Source organism: Cottoperca gobio, chromosome 13, assembly GCF_900634415.1.
Source record: "Cottoperca gobio chromosome 13, fCotGob3.1, whole genome shotgun sequence".
Lineage (NCBI taxonomy): Eukaryota > Metazoa > Chordata > Actinopteri > Perciformes > Bovichtidae > Cottoperca > Cottoperca gobio.
The window spans coordinates 16,441,310-16,462,841 of NC_041367.1; the positions used below are offsets into that span (position 1 = coordinate 16,441,310).

A 21,532-nucleotide genomic window follows, 5' to 3' on the forward strand; every position below is an offset into this window, starting at 1 on the left:
AGTATTTTAATTCTACATCTGATTCAACACAATAGTATAAGTGACTTATTCCTCTTAGTATTTTTCTGTGACCCAAATTAGACTTTTCCCAGGAACAGTTTTACACTCTTACTCTTAAGTGCTCTTACACATCAAAGTGCTCCTAAATTAAATCAGTCTTGACTTCAGTGTGGATGCCGTCACCTGCTGAGTGAAAACATTTCTCATCTAATATGATTATTACATTTGATTCTCCATAACAATCCCATTTGTTCTCATTTGTCCTGACAAGTTTAATAGCTGATATCTGCAATTTGAATAGTGGGAACACAAAGGCCATTGTCTTTGTACCCAGGACAACTCTGTGGTGATTTGATCAGCTCTTGGGATAGACACAAAGTGAGACTTCAGAGAGAAGTGATAATGCAGAACATCTGCCCCATGGTCTGTGGTATGCTGGGAATCCGAAGGGGAGTCGGAAAGCAGCAGAGATATTGAGTCAGACTGTGGTATTGCTGGAATGTTTTCTAATGATGTTTACAATTTTTATTGTACTCGTCTGTTTTCCACAGCCGAGTGTGGTTCATGTTACATAAGAGCGCTGCATGCGACAGCAGATAAAAAAGAACACTGAAATATTTGTTCATGCTATTACACATACTATCCTTAGAATGGTATCAGTGTTGCAGGTGCAGATAAAATGGATTGCCACAATGTAGATGTTGTTTAACCCTGTCTGTCTTTGCTGCCTCAACAGACTCCCGCTTGTTCTGTGCAGCAATAACATGTTGCGTTGCTGGCAGGCAAACCCACAACCATACAGCCACATGTTTCAGCAATACAGCTGGCTCCATTCTCTTCCCCTCACCTTAATCTCACTGTGCCATGTGAAGACCACAGGCACTTCAGAACGTCTGCCCCATCTTGACAGCCGCGCTGATAGTGCTGATAAGGGGAAGAGGGAGAAGGCAAGTGAAATGACAACGCAGAATGTGTTTCTCCTCATACACCGTAAAACTTTCTCACAGGCCATAAACTATTCAATGGTTGGATGTATAGTAACTGCTTTTACTGAGCTTCAACATCTCTTTTCACTGTACCTGCAAGAACATTTCAGGTCACTAAATGCACAAGAATGTGTCACTGTTTGTATCCTCGTGGGCCATACATATTTCACTGTTCTTTACTGTGATTTAAACCTTTATCAGTGAGACATCTCTGCTCAACACATCTACATGATCATATGTCAGTGTGTGTCTATACATATATAATGTGTGTGTATGTAACTAGGTACATTTACCACTGTACTAATTATTTTTTGTCTTCTGTTTTATGCTACTTTATACTCTTTTAAATAATAATAATAATATTAATATTAATAATGATAATACATTTAATTTATATAGCCCTTTTCAAGGTACACAAAGAAGCTTTACAATAGAGAAAGATTTTGTACAAGCAAACATACATACAAAGATGCAAACAAAAAACAGAACAGAACAGAACCAGAACAGAGAGCAGTTAAAACTAGCAGAGTCATGAGATGGGGGAAGGAGTTTAGTAGGAGAAATGTGGGCATGGATAAGTGTTTCGGCAGCGTTAAACAACAAGGAGGGTCGGGGGCGGGCGATGTTCCTGAGGTGAAAAAAAGCAGTTTTGGTGATGTGTTTGGCATCGGGTATGAACGAGAGGGCTTGAGGGTGATTCTGTGGGTGCGGAGCTGGGTGGAGGGGGTGAGGTTGGAGCTGTCGATGGTGAGTGAGAAGGACTGGTTGAGGGAATTTGTGCCGATGATGAGTATTTCTGATTTGTTGCAATTGAGTTGAAGAACGGTCTGTTGCATCCATGATTTAATATCATTAAGATAGGTGAAGGTCGAGTGGGGGGTTGGTGTGATAGTCTTGGAGAAGAAGTAAAGTTGAGTGTTATCGGCATAGCAGTGGAACCGGATGCCAAGTTTCCGCAGAATTTGAGGGGACCGAGGACTGAACCCTGGTGAGTGACTGAGGCTGTGGAGGATTTGCAGTTGTTACAAAAAGCAATGTAGTCGGTGTCACATTTCAGATGTCAATGAGATGTTAACAGCTCCACCAAAAATAGATTTTTCCCTCTAAACTTCTCATATGGTTTCATTTCAATAAATGTTCAAATGATCCAATGTCTCACCAAAAATGTATATTACAGAAATACTTGTAAATAAAACTGTATATTAAGTAGTTCAAACTTGCTCCACTTCCAGCAGCTAAAACAGTAGCATGCTGCTTATGCATTGATGCTTAAGTATTAATAATCAAATGATGGCATGTATAATGATATATCGGTCCGAGTTAGTCCAACTACTATATTTGATTTTCAGCACTGACTTGTTTTGATGAATATTTTTACTTATATTTGTATCAAAGGGCTGCGTGTACTCTGGGCTGAAATATCTTGAGCTAGCTTGAGTAAGAATATTACTTGTCATAGTTTCATATTTTAAAAAGTGTAAAACTCGAACAGACCAAAAGAGATTCCAAAAGAGAAACAAATGTGTTTGAAACGTTTTAGTAAAAAGTGTATATTTCTTGGCTGGTTTGAGATTAATCATCCGTTGAAAAAGTATTTTGTACCCTCAGGTGTTGCAATTCTTTAGTGAACGGGTCATGAACTCTGTCAATTTCAATCTGTTGCAACTGAAGTGAATGGTGAGCATACTGGGAAATGATCATTTGTATCACTCTGTAAATCAGCCAAAAACAAACAGTAATATCCTCTTACTCTCACATTTGCTTCCTTCTGGAGGGATTGGCACTGACCTTCTCCGCCTGCTGAGAATCTGCGTCCTGTCCTTGGTATGCATGCCATCTCTGGCAGTTTGCTTTGGCAGCCTGTCCACTTCCCCCCCGAGTCTTGTCTTGACATAGTTGTCATAGCGGTGATCTGCAGCGGGAGGCCTTGTCTTGTTCCCATTTAATTCAATACATCTCTTTGATTATAGTTTGTATAAAAGTTACATTTAGCATTGATACTGATACGTTTTCATTTCAACCACTAGAATGAAACAAACAGAAGCTCAAAGGGTACACAGGCCCCACATGTCACTGTTAGGATAATGTAATTTAACTGTAAATATACTTTGTATTGGAGTCATGTCGAGTCAATTTTATTAATGTAAGCCAATATCACAAATTAGCTTCAAAGGGCTTTACAATCTAGATAGATAGATACTTTATTAATTCTGAGGGAAATTAAGTACAACATACGTCCCTTTTTCTCAGACCTTCAATTCAGATAAATATATGCTAGGAAAATATTTTAAATGTCAAAGCAACATAGGAACAGCAAAACATTTTTAATATAAAAGTGAGATTGTGAATTCAGTAAAAGACTCCAGACTAACACAAATGTAAAGAAGAGTGCGAAACTAGCATGACCATGGTGTCTGAAGCACAGAGACAGAGCATGGTGTTTGGCCAGGGTAAAGTGGCTACTTTGAATACACACAGACCTTCTTGTCTTTGATTTGCTCCCTCCTGCTCCAGGTGCTGATTCTGCCTCCCATCCTCTGTGGAAGAAAAGTCAGTGTTTTTCTTGCAGTGACACAAACAAGGCTGTTTTTTCTTTCTTATTGCCACTTATTGCTCGCAGACAGGGCCTCCTTGGTTAGCATGGGAGAACATCCAGCTGTGTTTGAGCCCAACAGTTCTCACTCCCACTGGCCTTGGACTGTTCACCTGCACAGCTCTGATAGACCAGGCACAGAAAAGGCTGCTTTTCAATAAGTGCAGTTCATTGTTCATGTTGTTGTTGTTTCTCAAATGCTTATTTTTTTTTATTGTAGCAGGGGGCAGACACAGTTTCTTTCTGTTATTGTGTTTCACTCTTTCTGTCTCTCTTCCCCTTCATTTCTCCCTTTCACATGCACCTGCACACTATTGTTACCTTGACAGGCTAAACAAGACCACAGCATGTTCTGCCAGTTGCTCCATCGTCAAGTTGTGCACACAGTCGTGTGTGTAGTGTACACAACCTAGCCCAGAAAAATATTTTAAGATGTCTTGTCTTTTGGTTGGCTTTGTTTTGATAAATACATCAACTGAAGTAAAGGAGATTTCAGGAACAATTCTTATTTACGATTAGTTGGCAAACGCCAAACCTCTCGCTTGACTCCTGTAACCTTTCCATGTAAGCAGTCAAACAAATGGAAATGTAAACACAGATATCCAACAAGGACATCAGGAATGTCACTCACTCTGCACAAAAGATCAGGAAACAATCAAAAGTTTGCACACATACCTTATCTCCCCGGTCAAACAGTGGATGTATCGCTCCTGTGTCGAGCATGGCTCTTTGACTATTTCCAAATATGCAACAGGATATTTCTACCTTTTGTTTTTCATGACTTCTATCTGTATTGTAGTTGTCAAAATACTCTTATTTCTGCGTATCGTTAATATATCAGTACAGAAGTCAGTACAGTCTAAAGAAAGAAGATAATAAAGCGTGTATGTTTTCAGCGAACAAGGCAGAGGCTGAGGATTAAAAACAAAATGAAAAAGGAGGAAGCTTTGAATCATTGCTGAGAAAGAATGACAGCCACGGGCAGATTGCAAAGTATTATGAATGAGAGAGGAGTTAGTCAGCACTCATCTTTCTCCCCCCTGTTCAGAGGTCAAACTGAGTCCAAGTGTTGATTTGTGGTTGTGGCTTCCGCACCTCTCTTCTGGCGAGGAGACTGAATGAACGAGTGAAAAAACAAATGAATGAATGAAAGTCAAGGACAACCTACAGAGTATGAACTCCGAAATTCTTTCTTCAGCACTTCAGTTCTATCAGGGAGCCCAGTAGCTGCACAAACAAGTTCTCAGCCAATGAACAAGCAAATGTTCAGACATGCCCCTTTTATATGTACTCACTTTCACTCACTTTCACCAACAGACCCTAGAAGTGGGTTTGACTGATCCTAAATGATAAGCAAAACTTTAAATAGGTGTGTAAACATTAAGAGGATATCAAAGCATGACTCCAGGATTTTTGAATTAAGATATTTAACTTAAGTTTGTCTTTGAATATTTGGACATGCCCTGATTGTTAAGTATATATATATAAAAAAAAAAGCAACTAACTATCATTAGTGAGTGCTTTGCCCAACTTACCATTAAGCATCCTGTCAGTTCATGATTCATAATGTGACACCCCAAATTGGTTCACTCCTAACTGCTTGATTTTCTATATATTGTGTGAAATACAAACTTGAGTAAACATGCTTTTGGTTTCAGTTCAGCATCAAATCCTCTGGTGGAGATATCAACTTAATCTATGTGTAATATGCTCCTGACAATCATGGTGCTTCACAGCATTCCCCTTTGACTTGAAAGCATTCCTCAGCCTGGTGTTTTGCAGCGATAGGTCACGGCTGCGGTTCATCTTGCTCTTCCACAGCTCGGGCCAATGAAGTCAGCCATTCCTCACAGTGTGTTTGTGAGGGCTGGGAACCCATTTCACCTTGTTCTTTTACAGTGCCAACCGCTGCTGCTCCCTCTCCCTCCCTCTTTTCTCCCCCCACCCTCTGTCTCCTTTCTCCTCCTCTTTCCATCTCCCAACAAGTACACATACTCCCTGCTCTATTGCGCATATTCTGAATGGTTTAGTCACTGCTAAATGAACACTCCTGCAGCCCCCCAGGGAAACTCAAGAGGAGGGGGAGGTAGTTGTGATGACAAGCTTGCCTATGGGGACATAAGTGTGGCTCTGCAAGGGGCTGTCAGACCCTCATTGCTCTTACACGAACAAGCCTCACTGCCACTGTTTTGCCATGCTCTCAGTGACACTGTTTGGGCAACACAGACAACTGTTTTCCACCCAGTAGGTGAGTCTTTAGTTTTCTGTTTACCTTTGAATCTGACTGACATCTGCTTAGGATGCAGGAACAAATGATCATTTCCAATTTCTCTCTCTGATAATCCTCCTCATCCGAGTGGAGAAAGTTATACTATAGGTTGTTTCTGCGTGAGAAGACTTGTCCGCGACCTTTCTGTTGAAAATACTCCAACGCTGGATGCTTTTTTTTCACTCTTCTAAATAAGTTGTGGTCTTGGCTTGGCAGTCAATACTCTCAGTTCATGTTCACTTTGTGACTCCTTCCTTCCATTTAAATGTGCTCTGCATTCATTTGTGAATAATGAAACCCTCTTTGCATAGTGTTTTTTAAAAGAGGGGTTTCTTGGAAGGAACCCTAATCTCTTGTACACTCACTTCACATTTACCATGTAGGGACGTGTTTTACAGGAGGCACTATGCAGCATTTATTTTACTTATAATAATTTATATATATTTATATTACTGTATTCATCCTGCTGTGTTTGTGTGTGTGTGTGTGTGTGTGTGTGTGTGTGTGTGTGTGTGTGTGTGTGTGTGTGTGCGTGTGTGTGTGTGTGTGCACGTCAACAGTCTCAAGGCCATGGCGAAAGGCGCTGCCAACTGCAGCTTTCTCACAGTAACAGCAGAGACACGTGTGTAAATTAATTAACTTTCGGTACAGAAGCTGTCTTGTGTTTTTCAAGAAAGTACACTGAAATAATTGCTTCCTTCTCTACAATCAAATATTTGCTGTAGGAGAAAACATACTCAAGATCTGCTGAGTCCAATCAACATATGTTGATTGGACTCAGCAGATCTTGTGTATGTTTCTTTTGGAAGTTGCTGGGTTCAGTTGCACTGTTATTTCCCCGCCTGAAAATGTCTTCTGAGGAAAGTCTTTGTGGTTGAATAAGATGATAATCATCTGTAGCTGCGCAATAATGCAATTGTTTGTTTTTCCGTGTGCACTTTGGGTGTCTCTGACCTGTCCAAGGTATGTTTCAAAGAAGGGCTTAATGAAGGGGTGAGTGGGATGTTAACCACAGTCGACCAGGGACATCTTCTGCCCTGATGAATGGTGTTGTGCGTTGTAAATCGCCGACTGGGGAAGAGCAGTCAGATTCCTCTGTGCAGTGATGTCACCACGATCGTGTGTGAAACAGATCCAGACTTGAACAGCCCAGCCTGAGCCAGATGTTGAATTTCACAGCAAACTTCTCGCTGAACGGCGTATAGTCAGAGCTTATTCAGAGCTGGAGATAGAAGCTTTACATTAAACTCTGGCAGTGTACTGAGACTTTGATAATTACAGGACGCGAGACATGCGGAAACAATCTAAGAAGTATGTATAGTCCATCTTATTGTGCTTGTATTGTCTTTTGGAAATAATCTTCATCTCGCTGCGCTTGTGTTACATTCCATTCACAAACTTTTCTTTCTGTTTATTTCAGGTTATCTGCTGTGTGGTTTGACTGAGCTTCTTGGATAAAAATGGCCATTCGATACATCAAGCACAAATACCTGTGGATTTATGTTTTGAATTATGAAAAACTGTAGAATAAAGCAATAATGGAGATTCCACCTGTGGTGAATTTGGAGGGACAGCCAGCTTCAGGAATACAAAAATTAGCCTTTTCAACAACACAGGAGTTGACCTCAGAAAGCTGTGCTCTCTCAAACGGCTCAGCAGACCATAGGGGGGATGATTGTCTCCCTGAAGCCCAGAGCTTGCTGTTGGAGCCAGATGAGGACATACACAAGCTGAAGAAGAGTTTTGTTTGTGTCAGTCATAACAACATTAAATGTGCAGAAGGTGTTTGCTTACAGAAGCCAGTCATTGTCAGTGAAACACCCCTGGACCAAAGTTCACTGTCCTCCGCTCAACTTCAAAAAGAAGGTATATTGTCCACATTATCAAATGACAACTGCTCTTTGGTTCCTGTTCCTGCACAAGGCCAGTCAAACCAGGTGGTTCAGAATGATCCTGGTCAGACAGTTGACTGGAACTCTGGATGTGTAAAAACAGACTTCAAGAGGTTCGAGCCAATGTCAAATGGCCATTTCTTTATGCCTCCGGTGGACCCGTGCCCCATCCTCAATGTGGACCTCACTCCTACCCTAACTGTCCCTGCGAATGTTCCTGATTCGAGCCATAGAATCCTGGATCTCCTGCGCATAGTGAAGCACAAACCCAGCTCCATCACCTTCTCCCACGACACCTGTCCCTCCGGAGCCGCTCATGCTTTTGTCAATGAAAGTTCTGAGGATGGAGAGTCTTCACTGGAGGAGGACGATCACAATGATGATGGTGATGGGGATGATGGTGACGACGACGATGTGTTCTCAGAGCTTCCTCAGAGTAGAGAGTATCTTGTCAAGCACAGACAAAGGAGCACAGGCAAAGACAAACAGAAGAGGAGAGGCGCTGCGGGTGCCCGAGCAGAAATCAATCACACGGCCAGAAAGTCCGGTTATGAAGCAGAGGGGGAAACCAACAGCAAGGAGGTATGCTGCTATTGATTTAAAATCATCCACTATTATCCGATGTTGCTCTTGCATTGTAGTGTTAATCACATATTAACTGATGTCAAGATTTATTAAGACTTATTTTATTTTATTCGTTTATCTGGCAAGGACATCTCTTATTGATCAAGAGAAAAAACTATATATATATATATAGATAATAAATAATAAATATGCATACATGCGAGTACACATCTATCAATAACTTATGCCACATTATAAGATATGTGGTTTACATAAGGAAAATACATTTCGTTAGCTCAACATTTAGGAACCCTTTACAAATACGCACATTGTTCCCGTATGCCAATTTATTACACGCTAAATGCTGTTTCACATGTGATAAGTTATTTATTTAAAAATGTTGCTTGCATGTTTGGGAATTTACTGCACACATTTAGTTTTTTAAGGTACATTTAAATACAACATTTTAGACCGTTAGAAGTAATACATGCATAATGCAGAACTGTTTGGTAATGAATTGCCCCAAATAACCCACATTCAAGTCAAATTAATCAGTCAAAGACACTTCAAAGCACTTAATTAAAGCTGTGTAATCATCTAAAAGAAAATGGACTTATAGTGGCTTTATTTAGCTTCATTTGGTCCGCTCAAGGAAAAGAACACAGTGTGAGAGTCCATATTCTCCCAGCAGCTGACATCATTTCACTGTGAGATAATGCATAGTTGGTATAAGTGTGTAGGAGTACACTGACTTCACATTTGTACTGGTGAAACGCAGATCCAGAAGGAATGCAAACAGCTTCTGCTTTCTCTCCACTCCCTCAACAGGCAGAGGTGTTTTGACAGAGCCCATAGCAGGCCGTATTAGCACTGAACTTAGCCTTCCATTACTGAACTGCTCTCTTTATCTCCAACAAGTCAAGGCACATTTCTCACAACCTCCTACCTGACCTCGGTTGTAACCATCCTGTAACCCCTCATTCATGCTTTTATTGCCCTTTTAAAGCCTTATATGAACATTCAGAAATGTGTTCAAACCCATTGGATGTGTTTTCCGTTATAACTGGGGAGAACTTATCCAATGACACATGACTGTCTTCCTTTTCTAAACAGTCTGCAGATAATAGCACACATGTAAGCAGGGCAGAGTAAATGGCTGCTTGAGATTAGCTTCGCTGTCTGTTGGTCGGGTAAGATGTTGAGGCGATGTCTGCTTTATGTGCAGATTGACACTGCTCTGAATGAGTTGTATCGGAGCAAAGTGGAAGAATGCAGGGAACCCTGTCATTTATTATCAAGTCAATGTCTCTCATGCCGTCACTCCACAAGCTCTGTTATCATGTGGTGGGCTGAGTAGGGCAATTTCAGGCAACAGGCTGGCAAGAAAGAAATAGTGAAGACAAGCTATTTTTCTCAACTACATATCACTTTATGCACACACACACACACACCACACGCACACGCACACGCACAATGAGGCTAGATAGATCATCTGATCACAAAACCATAAGCATTACTTAATCAAGGTCAAAAAGGAAGCAAATGTTTAGAAACAAATAGTACACAAACTAAATAAGAGCAATATGCATCTTGAATGAGAGTCTTATTAATAATAACTGCATTCTCATGAAAAAACCCACTGTTTGTAAAACTTTATAAAAAACTAAATAATGACAGCTTGAAGACCAATAATGATCATTTATGCATGCATACGTTTTTATCGTTAATGGAGCAAGTCTGAAGAATGAGTATGAGCTTGAAATTATATACAAAAGGTATGCAATTCTGTCAAAAATAAAGACAATGTGTAGTAGTTTTAGTTTAGTTGTAACGGGTGGAAGTAAGTGGAGTAGCACATAGATGCAGTTGTTAACATTAACCATATGAGGGCACTGTATGCATAGTCTTTCCACAGCTCATGACTCTCCCCTGCTTGCATCATTTAGCTCAACTGTGACTAAAAATACACATTTCTTAACGTATTCTTCCTACTCTACAGACATGGCTGGCTGTCTTCCGTTAGTGTTTTGCATCTCAGGATATTTAGAGTGTAATTTATTCCTCCAAGTAGCCAGGTAGCCATTGCCCTTTCGCATGACCGGCTGCTACATTTGGATACCTCCATGGTGATCTCTGGCACTCTCTGTGGGTGGCGCAGACTAGGCACCGAGCCCAGAGCTCACACACTTAACTCCTCATTTCCATGTCAAAGCCGCTGTGTTGGGGTCCACAATGTGGCCAATTTGCGCTGATAAAGTTATAGTCAGCTCACATGTTGTTGTCCCCAGAAGATAACATTAATGCATTAATCTAAAGGATTGACTCATACCAGCTCAGTTGCCATGGTGTGAGGACTTCACATAATTGCCGGGGCCGGATCGAGGGGAAAGGCACGGAGAGATGAATCAAGGGTAGTGTCTCACTTGAGCGTCAAGCTCTCTCTGGAATTTGTCTCATTCTAAGTAGAAGTGGCCACATTCCTAAACAGCACCTTGCGGGGATGTCACTGAAAAGAGACAGTGTGAATGCGTTCCCGATTTGGCTTGAGCATGTGCCAGAATGGGGCATCTGTTTCTTGCATTTGTGTTTGTCTGACTCCAGGGGTTAAGTCGAGCTCGCAAGATATCCAGCTTCTTTCATTTCCTTTTTCCGTGCAAAATGCATTTTCCGTCATTTAGCTTTAGCTTAGAATATCAAGAATTGCTTTCAAACATATATTAAATATGACTGCAGTTTAGCTTTTTACTCTAAATCTCAAGAGTTAATTGTCTTCATACACACACACACACACACACACACACACACACACACACACACACACACACACACACACACACACACACACACGCACACACAAACACACACACACACACACACACACCAACTGAAGCTAGAGGTCGACTTTTTGTTCATGGACATTTCAGCAGGCTTGGTCCTTACCATCATAAAGGCTTAATTCCATCTTCAAGTCAATACAATATGTCCACAGACTCACTTTGGAACAGTTTGCTCAGTCTCTTGTTTTTAGCTGGAGGAATGTCCACTCACTCAGGTTCAGAACTCAAGTTGTTTTATTTGCAAATGCTTCTCATTTGTTTTAATTTGATGCTTGAATCATTTTACCAAAAGTTTTAGCTACATTGATCTCAGGATAATAAAGAGGAACTGCAGCCATGTATATGTTGCATGTTCCTGGTCAATTTGTTTAAACCAACCATATCACCATCATTTTGTCACAGTTTATTAATCAAATACTGTAAGTTAAAAACAATATTCATTGTGTAGCATCATTCACCAAGTCTTTTGTGATTCACAGAAACCTCTTCAGTCCTCTAATAACACAAATGTCCACACTGCTGACAACTTTATGTCTCTGATTCCATAAATAGGAACAAGAGAGTATCTTGTGTTTAATCTGCGATGACACTCGGATGCTCCCTGGAGAATATCTTAGAAAGATGGAAACAGAAACTGCAGAAGTGCGTAGGAGGATTTTCCGGGAATCAATGTTCATTTCTTTGAACGAGTATCGTATTATAAGGCTCACATGGAGAGGAACGTTTTAGTAACGGTTCATCTACATTTTTCACTTATCACAGGAGTAGCGGTGGAGTGGAAGTTATGAAGGCCTTCTATTTGTTAAGCAGACACAGAAGATTGAGCTGTCTAAACATACTGAGCCCATGTCAAACCTTTTATATTCCCTGGTCAGCTCCATGCATTGCAGACATAGCAGAGAAGGGAAGCTTTATTTTTTCCTCTCAGTGACCCCAGGTGACCCCTCAGGCCATAGAGGTCAGCAGGGGATTGGCCAGATTTTGGTCATTCCTGAGGGATTGAGTGGAAAAAGCCACTTTCTCCCAGTGCTGGGTCAGTCAGCTGACACTGGATGGTCAGCAGGGTGAATGGACCGTCTGGTGTCTGGTCCCTTAATTCCTCACAATTTAGGGAGAATGCCACATAATATACATTTTTCGGTGCCTTCATGTGTAATATAATTAAGATGTGCTGCCTCATGGAGATTTATTTTCCTGTTCAGAACTGTCGAAAGGCATATTACTGACATATGCTAAATTATGATCCGATATATTTACAGTGACCTATGTAACCAAAGTCACAATTTCTTAAACTGAGTGGTATTTTTTTAAACAGTCTAAAGGTTACAAAGTGATTACAAACACAAATAGGGCACAAGGTTGACCTTTCCTCATTTGGACTCCTCTGTCTCTTGTCTATTTTAAGTCAAACCACAGTGAATCAGTGAAAATGCTAAAACAAGTGTTATACTTGTTTCAAAAAGTTTATCAAAGCCCTTCTTACAGGAACCACACCCTGTTAGAGACATTGTGGTTTCCCATCAGAACATTTATTGACGAGTCCCTTCAATGAAATGCTTGTGCATTGAGAGGCTTGGTGTTATAAATGGAATAATGACTTGATTTAGACATGGCCGATAGTAATTACTCACAGTATTTAGTTTTGATTCCAGGAAAGAAATGTTAACTGTCTGTGTACAGGCCATTTTTAAATTAAAGTGGAGTCAATCAACATTAAAGGGCCATTGACTGTTGAAGCCTGGAGTTGGGTTTATCACATGCTGTTATCTCTCAGTTGTTTTCAACCAAAGAAATCCAAATTAGGGCAATGTAGTGAAGATACGGGGTGTACAGTCCATCAGTGGAAGGATCACGCAGTAGCCACTAATACTCTCTTGGGAGAAATTGGGGGGTTTCCCAATTAAATCTTTGAATATTGAGATCATTTACTTTCCTGGATGGTTATTGTTGAGGATGAGCAGTAATATTCTAGATTTTGTCTTCTTATGCAAAGTTCAGTTTTGTGCAAAGATAGTGATTGTATCTACTAGTTGATAACCCTGATGATATCAACATTTTACTCTAAATTCCCCTATTTAGCATTCATAAGAAATATATAAACATTTAATAAATGGTTTATAACACACTTTAATGAACAACCGTAAGCATATGGAGCTAAATCCAGGCCAAAAGTTTTGATCATTTGAAAAAAAAAATTGAAACTGAAAGTTCAGTTAAAAAATACAATAATATATTCAAACTAAATATAAGTGTATGGACGTTTTTCCGATTGAATATTATTTAGATTCAGTTCTGTAATTCTTTTGAATACATTATTTCATTACATTTTTTATTTTCATATATATTTAGATGTTTGAGTTCCATTTGCAGATTGTATGTTTTCAGATTCAGATCTTATTTTTTAGAGTTTTTTTCAGTTTCAGACTTTTGGCCCCGATCTGGCGTGGGCCAAAAGAGAGGAGGGTTGAAATGTGAGTGACGGCAAAACAAAGAAGGCTGAGGACCTTCCTCAATCATGAAATGTAGGTACCGCAAGAAGTATGATTAAACACTTTCGATACACCATATCCCCGTCATTGGCAGTAAAAGAAACTGAAGCCAGTGACAAAGTTCCCTTAAGCAAGTAGTCTTAGACCGTACTTGGTACCAATAGCAGCATAAGAGCAATATATTATGACAGATTGTGCAGGTGAACAGCCACACAGAGATTGACGTTTCCCACTTCCACATGTGTCAAAATAAAGTTCTGGGATTTAATTCTGGGTTTCTTGAAAATGTTTCATGGGGACGCTGTCGAAGAGAATGCAGCGTATGACCCTCTCCAGGTTTAACAGTGTTAATTTATGCTTTGGTGACCGGGGTGTTTCCTGCTGATTTATGAGGCTGGACCTCCAGATCCTCAGACACTGCTCCTGTCTGTGTGAGGATGGTCTATTTATATACACGGTGTGTCTGGGGAGTAGTGAAAGCCAGTGCAGGGAATTCCATCATGCTCTGTATGGCACACATGTCTGGAGCCCTCCTCCTTTGCTCTTTCACCCTGAGACACGGCAGAGGAGATCACATTTCCATGTGTGGCAGCAGTGAAATCCACTGATGTAGCTTCTGCAATTTACAAGATACTGTTTTGGTTTGCCTGTAACTCTTCTCATGTTTAGGGCAGTGTGATAAATCTGCAAATGTTCTTACCTTACTCGAAAGCTCTCATGTGTTAAATATGTGATGCCAGGATGACAGGCAATTACTGGACTAACTAATGAACCAGTTTTTTTCCCCTGATTCCAATTAATTTTACTGCGGGTTTGTAAAGTCAGATTAATTCCTGATTCTGATGAAGTTTAGCTGAAGCGTATAATTAAGATACCAAGAAAATGTGATGAAGTGTCAGCAGCTCAACTTGACATTAACCTCAAATTAGTGCCTCAAAACGGTGTGTGTGTGTGTGTGTGTGTGTGTGTGTATATGTGTGTGTAGCATGCCTACGTGCAAATGTGTGTGTGATTAAATAGGAGAGTTTGTTTTTCCTTTAATTATTGCTGTAAATTGAACTTTCCATGATGCAAAAATGCTGACATTTTTGGGAGAAATCCAAAAATGTAAATAGAAAAGCGCCTGAAAATTGTTTTAATATCCCAAAAACTTGGGACACGTGACAAATAATGGATATAGGGTCTGAAAATGTTGTTAAAATAAAATACAGAAAGTAGTTTTAACATGCTTCAATTTGTGATAACATGAGAAAAACAAACAGATTAAACAAGACTGAATGTGTGTGTGCTCAAATACACACATTTTGCAAACAAACCAGGTATAAATAATAATGTTAAAATGATAAAACAAGACCCAAAAAGTCTATCAACATGCTATTGGCTTAATCTTTGACTCAATACTGTAATAGCAGCAGCAGCTTGTCTTCACTTAAATCTGTGCTTCTCTGATTTCCCACAGGAGTCTCCACAGGTCAAGTCTCCCTGGTCGGAGTCAATGAGCCAGCTGATGAGGAAACTGGACCAACTTAATCTAGACATAGAGGAGGCTCTGAGTGCAAACTCCTCCCCCTCCAACACACCCTGCACCGCCCGCAAGAAACAGGTGAGAGTGTGTTCATACAGCCTGGCATCATGACTGCTGTCACTAACACAATATCTTCTAAGGCAGAGGTCTTCAACGGGGGGTCCAAAACATTTTTTTACCAATTGTTTTTCCACAAATTTAAATGTACATATTGTACAGAACGGATAAATGGATCAGGGTCAGACATCTCACTAATGCCATCCACAGATGGCTTGAGGATTCACTGTCCCTTCTACATGAATGTTTAATTTTGTTTTATTTTAATAGCTCAGTGTTGTATGCAAGATGTATGTTTCAAAATGGCAGTGGCACGGACACCCTGTACCATACACATGTTTAAAATAAAAATGAATATATGAACCTGTGTACTAATTGAATAGCTTAGTGTTGAATGCACAATAACAGGGTAGCTATGTCTATACATGGCACTAGGCCCAGTTTAATATAAAACACAAGTTTATACAATATATATGGTAGTGGTTTCCTGGTCCATCTCTCCATCAGTTCGGGGGTCCTTGGCCTGAAAAACGTTGAAGACCCCTGTTCTAAAGGTATGACAAGAGTTGTGTCCATTTATACTTTGATATAAACACAGATTTAACTCTACGTATCCTGCCTTATGAAACAGCATGTGGATTGCACTGCAGTACCTCATGGTATGTGCACTGTCACGGTTGGTACTGTACACATTCCTGTGAAGCGTATGCTGCGTACTTGGTCATGCTTGTAAACTTTACTAAATCAATTCACTTTGCTCTGTGGAGAGAAAATCCCAATAGATTATTCCGACCTGTAAGCGACAGGTGTTCATTGGAATTTATGTCCTGCCGAGTTTTAAAAAGTGTTCTACATTAGCTTTAGATTCTCTCAAATCAAGCAGCGGTAAGCCATAAACCCAGTATGTGAAAGGAGAGTCAGTATGTAGATCTCTTCTGAATCGTAACTGTGTCTGTGACTTGTGGGTTACAGTCTGTCTGCAACACTATGGGCTTTGTCAAGGCCATCTCAGAGTGTCCTTCTGACTTGAGTCTTTTTTATGATGTAGGTCCGCAGCCCTTAGATGTGATACTGGAGCGTACAGCGCTTTAGCCGGGTCACAATGGTGCGGCAGGAACAGACAGCTATTGTGCTTTTGAGGTTGCGACTGGGACCATGCAACTCAGTTCCTAAAAGGGGCTCTTCTCATGGTGGCATGTTTCATGAAATATCCCACTAGAGTTAGCATTTGGGAACAAAAGTGCTCTTTCGGGGTCCATATGTATGTACTGCACAGAGGAGCTATTGTATTGAAGGGAGTTTGTATGATTTGGTCCATTAGGAATGGTTGGGAGAGGCTCACATGCCTCCAAGGCATCTGCATAACCATCCCAGGCATTCACCATTACTTGCTTTAACTAATGACAGGCTACTGGGCGAGACAAGACATCTTTACTGGGATATTTGACAAGGTCATAATCTCCGTCCTCTCAAAAGAAGATCGGCACATACAGGCTCCTTTGTGTGCCTCTGTCGAGCTGAATTGAGAGTGGAGATTTCACTTCCCCAGCAGTTGACCTCAGCCTCTTGTTTTCTTTTCCCCTGGCCACCGTTGAGACCATCCTGTCCTAGTCTGCTCAGCCAGACAGAGACGGACACAGTCCTGATTCTTGTTGTGATGTTGTTGCAGTGGGGTGCTGTCTCAAAGTCCACGTTACACCAAGCCCTGAACGACCAAGTTCTCCAAAGACCAGACAGAGGGGAATGTCCGAGCCAGGGCAGGTCTTCTGCTCCTCGCAGCGCAATGGGAACAAGAGCAACAACCAAGAAGACGGTAAGTTTCTCTGGGAATAGCAGCTTCCTGCAGGCATCAATGGGAAATCATACAGTGCAAGTAGTGTGTAGGACAGTACATGCAAACTTGCTACATACAGTTATGTTGTCCAGTTCTGAGGCTGTGAGCATCTTTAAGGCTGTGAGCATCGAGTCTAACTCCAAAACTGGTTGCACGTGTTTTCTTTTTTTTTTTTTTCTTTTTTTTTTTTTTACTCAAATCTGGCTTTAGCATTGACGACTACGACCTGTGAACTTCCTGCACTACACAAAGTATTTCTCCCAGATAATTCAGAGTTCTTGTCTGTCCGTAGCTGGAAAAAGTTTGTGTCTGTCCTAAATGAGCACTTTACGTACCTAAAATGTTCATCCCTGGATTACTTTTTCTGAAACTAATCAATTGAAATTCATTGTTGTTGACAATGCTGAACAGTTTTGTTTTAGCCATATGGTTTATGTTATGTTATGGTGTTTATGCACCTGTTTTGTTTTGAGTGGATTGAAAAACTGAGGGTAAGAAACTAGAGGACTGACTCTGGGACAGAGGAATGATTTATCCGCTTAGAAAATATTTTCAAACGCTTTCTTGTCAGTTTCCTTCGGGAACAAAACCAAACTCTGTGAAACCTACATTTCACAATCACACATTTATCACTGTGTTGACAGAAGAAAACCAAAATTACAAATTGCTTAAGCTTATTGCGTGTTAAAGATAAACCTTCACAAGTAAGTGGAAATTCTGACATTCCCTTCTGTGCAGCTGCTCTTCCCTCTACATCTGCAAATATTTGAGGATTGCGTTGGGAATAAGGTCAGTTTAGGGATACTTCAACAAGCAGGACTCACTTCTGCTGGACAAAGTATATAAATGTCACTATTCAACGACCTTAAAAGAAACAGACAACTGAGAGATTTGCAGAATGCAGGGCGGGTTTAAATTCAAAGCCTTTCAGCTTGTGCTTTGTGCTTCCTTGATGGCTCTCTGCTGCAGTGTGATAACAAACAACCTGCTTATAAGAAAAAACTGTAGCCGTCCGGTCACATTCTTGTACACTTTGCAATTTCATTTGGTGATATCCAATATAATTTTTCACCACGCTAACTTGTGACATTTAGTTTTATACTTTGTAGACTGCAGAATGTCGGAGTCACACTGAAGGTCTTGGGATGAGACTGTATGGGTGAGACAGAGTTGAGCAGCAAAGTTAAAGAAGATTATTTTGTCTGTGAGCACTGGGCACTTCAAATTAAATGATGTTTGGTTCTCAGATGTGTTGCCACCTGTCTTTTTTTATGGAACCCATAACTACCTCTTGAAAATGACAGCAGCATGGGTCAAAATGTGTCTCGAGGACAGCTGGGAATGTTCACGTATGTTAGAGACAAGAGTATTTTGGCTGCAGCGTAACCTTGAGTATAATTAGATCACATGTTATTCAGTGGCGACATGTGATGATTATATATAAATGATACATTTTCCAATATTTTTTCCGATGATAAAATAATGAATTTCACATAATGCTACACTGCTAATGTTGAAATTCTTGTAAGTGTTGAAATAACATTTCATTTTTGTGCAACTCCAAGTTAGTAGGGCTTAGTGATGTCTGATAAATGACCATTTACTAGATGGAGAACTGGAGGCTGTTCTGAAGGCTAAACATTTGGATAGGTATACTTTGACATTTTGGAAAATACGGTTGTTTACTTTCTGGTATATAGTTATATAAGAAGATTAATACCATCATTATATCTTCACAGTCAATATGAGGCTGTGGCCAGCAGTCATTTAGCTTAGCTTAGCGTAAAGACTGGAAACAGGGGGAAACAGCTAGCCTGGCTCTGTCCGGTGGTAACAAAATCCCCCAACCAGAAACATTCCATCAGCACACAAATAAACATATCCCCCAAAATGTCAAACTTTTCCTTTAAGTTTGTCCACTGGTTTAAGAATGACCCTTTTTCCAAAAACAGATGACATGACATGTCAGCAGCTTTGCACATGCAGAGAGACTTTTCCTCCTCGGTCCCTTATGAGTCTTACATAAGAGCTCTGGAGTCCGTAAGAAACTTCTGACAGCAGGGAGCGAGAATATGATACAGATTCAATCACAGTCTTGGAGTCTAAGAATAAACAGGCTGAATGTGAAGCCAGTACACCCTGCTTGAACAGGCAGTTATGACTTTAATGAGCGATGTTTTATGGAAGTATCTGGTAAAGGTTTTCAGCACCTGCCCGACAACCTTTGACCGCCCCCCCCCCCCCGCCTCTGTATGATCTCTAAAGACTGGAATGCTCCTCATATCTCCTTCAATCTGCTGCACATCATGCCGGCAGAGCTAATCTTAGCTGGAATGTGTTGGGTGTTGACCAAGATGTTGTCTTATTAGAGGAGATATATTTAAATGTTTTGGTTTATTCTTAATATCATTATTTACACAATGTTTATAAGAAGATGGTATGCCCCTTTTGTCAACAGACTTCATAATAGCCATTGTCCCAAAAATGCCGTTCCAATAGCAAATGGCAAAATAAGACAAATTACATAATGACAAATCGGCCCAACATTCACAATTTACAGCTTCTCGAATGCGAGGATTTGTCGGTCAGACTGGATAAACCATGTGAAAACATACTCTTGGACTCTGGTAAAGACTAAACAATTAGTCAATTATTTGATCAAATAGTCAAGAGATTTATGGATAATGAAAAGAGTTGTTAGTTGCAGCCCTAATTGTATTTATGTTAGTAGTTATGTTGGCCTTGCTGCTCAGCACAAAGTCTGGTTGAAGCCAGCTCCTCACTGTGTTCTAGTATTGGTGGGTCGAGACATATTTGGGTTGAGGATTCCCACCTTTAATTGGTGTTGACAGAGACGTGCAGAACAGAGTCATTGGGACTGACCGGTCCTGTAAATGCCCTGTTGACTCTCTGGCAGGGTGTCATTTGTGCTGGGACAGCAGCGATCATTCACCTACACAGACCTGTCATTCCATGTAAACATCCTCGTTGGCAAACGCAAAGGCAGGTGTTCCCTCCTGCGCTCCTACGCGGAGGATGTCACTTTTCTTGACCTGCAACCTTTTGACATGTGTCCACCATCTGACTGCGATTGGACTGAACTACTGCGATGTGTTTAAAGTGGGTCAGCGCTCCAGATACGCCAGGATGAAATTCTTTTTCTTGGCTGTTGAAAAAGAGAGAGTGACGTGTTTAAGTCTTTGAAGCTTTGTCAAACCGGCACATCTCCACTGGGGCCCAGCATCTGGTTTTTGGAGTACTAATTTTCACAAATTTATTTTTGAAACTGGGTCTAAAGCCAGCCCTCTGAGACTAATTTATCAGGTCCATTGCATGTCCTTCTCTTCAAAGACACGTGTAGATTTTGAAAGCACGGAGATGATAGCCCTCCATGTTTCTGTAACCATCCTTTGAACTATATTACAGAAGTGTTTAGATATATGATGAAATTCTGCCAGACTGTGCCAAATCTCACAGTCAATAATGAGGGATACATCAGTGGCTGCACCTCATAGTTTTCAGAGGCCCCACTCACCTCTTCCATATTTAAACAGAGGTAAAAATACATTTATGAGGATTTGTTTATGACCTCGTTTCTCTGTTTAGCATTATTCAGAGAGTTGGGATTTTGTGCCCAAAGATAACAGTGTGGTGCCGGCTAACCCTGGAGCCACGTGGACACCCCTGGTGGTTTAATCTAACCTGCCAGATATTTCTTGGCCGTGACTCCTATGCTCTAAATCTCTCCATCTGTATAAATCAAAAATAGACCAACTATTGCCCGATGTCCTCCGACCTCATTTGCGGTGTGGCCTAAAAGTGTCAAAGACCATGTAACAAAGACAGATAGTGCACAAACAAAATCACCTGTCCCGTTTAATCTCGCCAATCAGGTCTTTTTTTGTTGTCACAGCAAAGTGGCAGCCATATAGGTCACTCATCCAGCCAAGTGCATCTTTACACTGCGAGTGTCTTTGCTGCCATGACAACACTGGGAGGCCGTGGCCCTCATCAAACATGCAGTACACGACTAACTTATTGTGTGGAGTCCAACTGACCAATAAAACCTTTGCAGATATGTTGATGGAAGTTGGAATCAGCACCATGTGGGCTGACTTGCCAATTCACTGTCATGATGGAGGGTCAACAGTATTGCAAACAGGCAGGCTGGGAGTTTTTGCTACATTTTGTCTCTGCCAGGGAAGAAATGTGAAAATGGGGCAAGCAAACAAGAGTGTAAATCAGACCAGTGGGGCACAGAGGATAAACTGGAGGAGAGAGGTGGGCAAGAGAGGAGAAGCAATCCTGACTGGTCCAGATCAGACTCTTTTAATGTCATTTTAATATGTGTAAAGTTAACCATTACAATAAAGGACCTCAGTGTTCTAAGTGAGAATCCTATTTTATTTTATTTCATTTAAATTTGCTGTTAAATTTAATACAAATCATCCATTTCCTTACAACACCACTTTTCCAATACAAACAA

General features: G+C 40.7%; 1 protein-coding gene across 3 annotated transcripts in view; it reads left to right on the forward strand.

Moving 5' to 3' along the window:
* The first annotated feature begins 1,653 nt into the window (after window positions 1-1,653).
* Window positions 1,654-21,532, forward strand: part of stard13b (StAR related lipid transfer domain containing 13b) — a 71,642-nt gene continuing 51,763 nt past the window's right edge. Inside the window, exons 1-4 of one of the 3 annotated variants that reach the window (XM_029446713.1) lie at window positions 1,654-1,733; window positions 7,269-8,322; window positions 15,090-15,233; window positions 16,882-17,025. In XM_029446713.1, the coding sequence (XP_029302573.1) occupies window positions 7,387-8,322; window positions 15,090-15,233; window positions 16,882-17,025 (1,224 nt within the window). In that variant the 5' untranslated portion in view covers window positions 1,654-1,733; window positions 7,269-7,386. Of the gene's footprint in view, window positions 1,734-5,734; window positions 5,828-7,268; window positions 8,323-15,089; window positions 15,234-16,881; window positions 17,026-21,532 lie in introns of those variants that run through there. The other 2 variants (XM_029446712.1, XM_029446714.1) reach the window with 2 other exon arrangements.